Source organism: Hyperoodon ampullatus (genome assembly GCF_949752795.1).
Source record: "Hyperoodon ampullatus genome assembly, chromosome: 10".
NCBI classification, from domain to species: domain Eukaryota; kingdom Metazoa; phylum Chordata; class Mammalia; order Artiodactyla; family Ziphiidae; genus Hyperoodon; species Hyperoodon ampullatus.
The window spans coordinates 77,311,730-77,316,998 of record NC_136923.1 but is presented as its reverse complement, the minus strand read 5'-3'; the positions used below and the strand labels follow the sequence as shown (position 1 = coordinate 77,316,998).

The following is a 5,269-nucleotide window of genomic DNA, read 5'->3' as shown; positions in this document are numbered from 1 at the left end:
TTTTTGAGATATTGTTGTTACAATACTTTTTTTTTTTCCATTGAAACAACCAAGTTTCCTTAGGAGAAGATTTTTCTTGGCCCCTGAAATGCTGTAATTGCATATAGGGGTTCAGGGGATGCTGACGGTGCAAATCACTGATGAAAAAATGCAAGCAGCTGACGTTTGTCCCCTCTTGGTAGTACTTAGGGACAGCAGGTATGGGCAAGGAGGAGACAGCCCATGTAGCGAGTCCCCAGGCCAGACTTCCAGATTGAACAACAGGTCAGGAGCTGTCGGTAGAAGCCATGTGGGTAATTAATGGTCTAGGAGTAAAATCATGTCAGGACAACACACACCAAACAACACCTAGTCTGGTGCCAAGGAAGTCTCCTGCCAGAAAACCCAGCTCCAGTTCCTGGGATGCCAGCCTTCTCACACTCTCCTCTCCTTGGTATTGCTGAGCCTGGTGGAACCTCGAGTCTTTTTCTTTTTCTTATTAGTGTTTTGCTTTGAGGAAGGAAGAGATAGCTCCAACTCCTTCTTCTTGGCATCCCAGTCTTCATCCCGCTGATCAAGCTGCAGCCCCTTCTGCTTGGTGGCCTGGCGGTGGTCCCGGCACTGGGGCTCAGCCCTAGGAGAGGGGAACCAGCTCTCAACCCCCCAACGCCCGTGGACTGGACAGCCTGCCCGGCCTGCAGAGGGGCGTCTCCTCTGCCCTCTACATGTGGCACCGTCCAGTTGAGGAGAAAGGCGGCCAAGTTCAAGCATTTCCAAGTATACACTTAGGGACGTCTCAGACACTAAAGAAACTACTCTGAGGTGGAGAAAAACAGGGTGCCTGGATGGGATGTCCATAGAATCAAAGACAAGCACTTAGTTTGAAGTGCTTGTCAGTTTTAATGACAGTGGCTGCACCACTAAGCCCCCCTACTCATTTTTAAAGTGCTCACATCAACAGAGCAACCTGCATAGTATGGGGAGGCTGTTTTCCTTCATTTATTTTTTAATTGCATTTTTTCCTAATTATAAAAGCTATGTCTGTTCATTGTAGAAAAATTTAAAGTACAGAAACAGGTAGGGAAGAAAATAAAAATTATAATCACGTACGTATTGTATGTATAGATGGATTTATGTAAAGAATAGTTAGATGATATATATAGGTAGATGATAGCTACAGAATCTTAGAACAGGTGATAGATGGAGAAGTAGATGAATCGATCGTCATACACACACGGATGATGGGAAGCATACAAAAACACTGTTTTGTATATGAGGCCAAAGGTGAGTATGTGACTTGCTTATGGACACTGGTGAAAGCCCATTCATGGAGATAAGATTTGAGCCAGTATGAGGACAAATGAAATTTGACAGGATAAATGATCATACAGGCAGGGCAAACAGTATTGTAAGTGCAAAACATGATAAAAAGCACAATTCATTCAGAGGACAGCAAACCTGCTTGTCGCTCAGCCTTTGTGTCCCCAACAAGCTGCAAGTGACCTCTCCATATTCAGACCACAAAGCCTCCCTCCTCTGACCTGCTCTTTTGACCTTGTCACTTTCTATCTTGTATTAGTTTTATTTATGTAAACAAGTTCTCACTTCTCCCAGACAGGGAGCTTCTTAGTGTTCAGCACTGTACCTGAAATATCTTTAAATCCTTTCCAGTATCTAGTTCAATGCCTCTCTAATTTTTATTTTCTGTAAGGTAATGAGGACTTTTTAAAAATTGAAGTATAGTTGATTTACAATGTTGTATCAGTTTCTGGTATACAGCAAGGTGATTCAGTTTTATATTACATATAAGAATATATATATTCTTTTTCAGGTTCTTTTCCCCTTATAGGTTATTATAGGATACTGAATATAGTACTGTGCTATACAGTAGGACCTTGTTGTTTATCTTTTTTTTTTTTTTTTGCAGTATGCGGGCGTCTCACTGTTGTGGCCTCTACCGTTGCAGAGCACAGGCTCCGGACGCACAGGCTCAGCGGCCATGGCTCACGGGCCCAGCCACTCCGCGGCATGTGGGATCCTCCCGGACCGGGGCACGAACCCGTGTCCCCTGCATCGGCAGGTGGACTCTCAACCACTGTGCCACCAGGGAAGCCCTATCTATTTTATTTATAGTAGTGTGTCTCTGTTACTCCCAAACAATAGATTTTAATAATCTAAATAATCTAAAACAATATAGTTTCCACCCCAAACTAGCCATTTCAGTGAAGAATTGGTAAAAACAAGTCAAACAACAATTGGTTGGATTTCCTTGTTTCATTTTCATCAACCTGAGACCACTGAGTTGGCAAAGACCTTGGTCACTGGCTCCTCTTTCTCTGCCCTTTATAGCTGGAAATAAAGGAAACTTACTGCTCCAGGAATGCTACACAGGCTTTCTGCCCATAGATCTGTGCGATCCTCTTTGGTGTGTCTCCAAAGAAGTCAGGGGCGTCGATGGCAGCGTGCAGGGCATGGAGAGTTTTGAGCACGTTCAGATGGCCCGATTCAGCTGCAAAATGAGCAGGGGTCCAGCCCACATCAGTTACCAGGCAGGGCCTGGCCCCGTGTTCTATCAGGAGCTGCAGCACGTCCATGTGTCCTTAGATGTCCCAAGAAGAAACAAAAGGTTAGGATGAAAGTGTCTCTGCTGGACCAAGACCAGAGCTAGCCTAGGTGGCACAAAAGAGGGGGAGACGTTTGCCCTTGAGGTCCCTCCAGCTTCCAAGCATCAACCCCTCCTCCCTTCTCCCTCTTCTTACCAGGCACTCAGCACCCCACTCTTACCCCGTGGCTCCCACTCTCGGTCTGAGCCCTCCAAGGATTCCCTCTGTTCCTTCCAGGACACCCCTCTCTCCTGTCCATTCTGGCAGACCCTGCCCAGGAATCTTGCTTTTTCTTCCAAGTCACTCTACCCTGACCTGTGCTAACACCCCTAAGGCTCACTCTGCTTTCGGCAGTCTCAATGCCGACTGCAAAACCAAATATTTGGCAACGACATGGATGCACTTTGAGGGCTTTATCCTAAGTGAAATAAGCCAGACAGAGAAAGACAAATATCATATGATCTCACTATATATAGAATCTAAAAACAAAAAAACTGAGCTCACAGATACAGAGAACAGATTCGTGGTTGCTGTGGGTGGGTGCAAGATGGGTGAAGGTACAAAAGGTACAAACTTCTAGTTATAAAATAAACATCATGAGGATGTAATGTACAGCATGGTGACTATTGCTAATAATACTGTATTGCATATTTGAAAGTTGCTAGGAGAGTAGATCTTAAAAGTTATCACAAGGAAAACAATTTGTAACTATGTATGGTGGCAGATGTTAACTAGACTTATTGTGGTATTTCACAGTATATACAAAAATTGAATCATTATGCTATATACCTAAAACTGATATTATGTTGTATGTCAATTACATCTCAATAAAAAATACATCAAGTCCCACTTACATGAAAGCTAGCACAGATTAAGAGCACAGGTTTTCTCATCAGAGAGATGTGGGTTTATACCTGACAATAAATACCGCTTGCTAATCATGGCAACACAGATGAGAAACAAACATCCGAGGTTCAGTTTCCTCATTTGCCAGTTAAGGATATATTCACTTACCTTACTGAGTTCTTGTGAAACACAAAAGAATCACAGGCGTAAAGTACACAGCCCAGCATATAGCAAATGTTCACTGACAGGTGCTTTAGCATAGCTCCCATCACTTTGTACTGGAAAATTCTCCCAACGGATTTCTCTGCAGCCAGGCTTGCTTCCCACCAACCCATTCACCATACGGGAGTCAAAACAAATTTTTAAAAAGCAAAGTTGACTGTAATACTTTCCTAACATTCTTCAATGGTGTTCTATGGCTGAAGGTCTTGACAAGCCCCTTGGCTGAGTTTTTGCCACGATCATCCTCCAGTTCTATAACTGAGCCTTGTTTGGCGTGCCCCAGCCATGAACAGGACAAAGCTCCTGTTCTGCCCTCAAGAGGACAGAAGGCTAACTTTAATTGAGAGTCTCTACGTGCTCAGCAGTGCACATTCGCTATCTTACTGAATCCTCACCACAAGATTCCAAGGCAGCATTACTGCTCTCTTCATACAGATGAATAGACTAAGGCCTGGAGATGTTAAATAACTTGCCTAAGGTGCTACAACTAATAAGTGGAGGTGCCAGGATTGTAATGGCCCCCATTCATTCATCTGGCTCCCAAGAAATGTTCTTTCTACTACCCCACACCGACTACTAACTGGGAACCTCATGAACAGTGGTCTCGAAGGGATGGATCTACGTAGGCGTTGCCTACTCACCCTTGATCGCAGCCCAGTGAAGTGGGGTTCGGTCATTCCAGTCCACATCCTTGTAGTTTGGGTCACAGAAACCTTTCTTCAAAATCTTTTTCACTGAATTGTAATCCCCAGCAGCTACAGCTTGGTGGAGTTTTGTCATGTCGGCCAGTTTGGTCAATTCCATGACCAAAAATACAACTGTGGGAAAAGCATGCCACTTAGGAAATTCTCTGCAACACTTTCTTCCTAGGGAGTGATTCCATAGGGTTCCTGATTGTTTACTTTCTTTCTACCTTATACCTTTGCATCCAGGGCTGCTTCCTGTGCATGCCCTGCTGAGTGTGTATTTGGACCTTAGCTCCTGTGGTTAGTGCTTGCCAATCCCCTATCCAAAAACAACCAATGGTTCCTTTCTGCCTATAGGATTATAGGCTAAGTTCATGGGCTGACATTTGCTCATTGGCCTCAGACCTCTTCCCAGTACTACTTCCCACTCCTACTCAAAAGTGCTAGCAGTGTGACTCTCAGTTGTGTAATTCTGTGCCTTATCTTTCTCATCTAAAGAATGGGTATAATGGGCTTCCCTGGTGGCGCAGTGGTTGAGAGTCCGCCTGACCATGCAGGGGACACGGGTTCGTGCCCCGGTCCAGGAAGATCCCACATGCTGTGGAGCGGCTGGGCCCGTGAGCCATGGCCACTGAGCCTGCGCATCCGGAGCCTGTGCTCCGCAGCGGGAGAGGCCACAACAGTGAGAGGCCCGTGTACTGCAAAAAAAAAAAAAAAAAAAAAAAAAAGAATGGGTATAATTAGCCAGGGTCTTTTGAGAATACAAGGACAATTCATGTGAGCAGTTTATACTGGATACAGAGCAGGTGCCCCATGGAAATTAAATATTATCGCTACACCAATTCAGGACATGGACAAGATGAAAACTTAAAAATAAAATGGCTAAAAATTGTTTACAACATTAAGACACAAACCAACAGTTCTCAAACTACA

General features: G+C 44.4%; 1 protein-coding gene across 1 annotated transcript; it reads right to left on the bottom strand.

Annotated features, from left to right (window-relative positions):
- Positions 1–414: 414 nt before the first annotated feature.
- On the bottom strand, positions 415–4,454 carry ANKRD66 (ankyrin repeat domain 66; the record flags this gene model as incomplete). The annotated part of the gene is made up of 3 exons (XM_079713004.1): positions 415–613; positions 2,350–2,578; positions 4,292–4,454. The coding sequence occupies 3 exons, from the start codon at positions 4,452–4,454 to the stop codon at positions 415–417; spliced, it is 591 nt and encodes a 196-aa protein (XP_079569130.1).
- Positions 4,455–5,269: the final 815 nt, after the last annotated feature.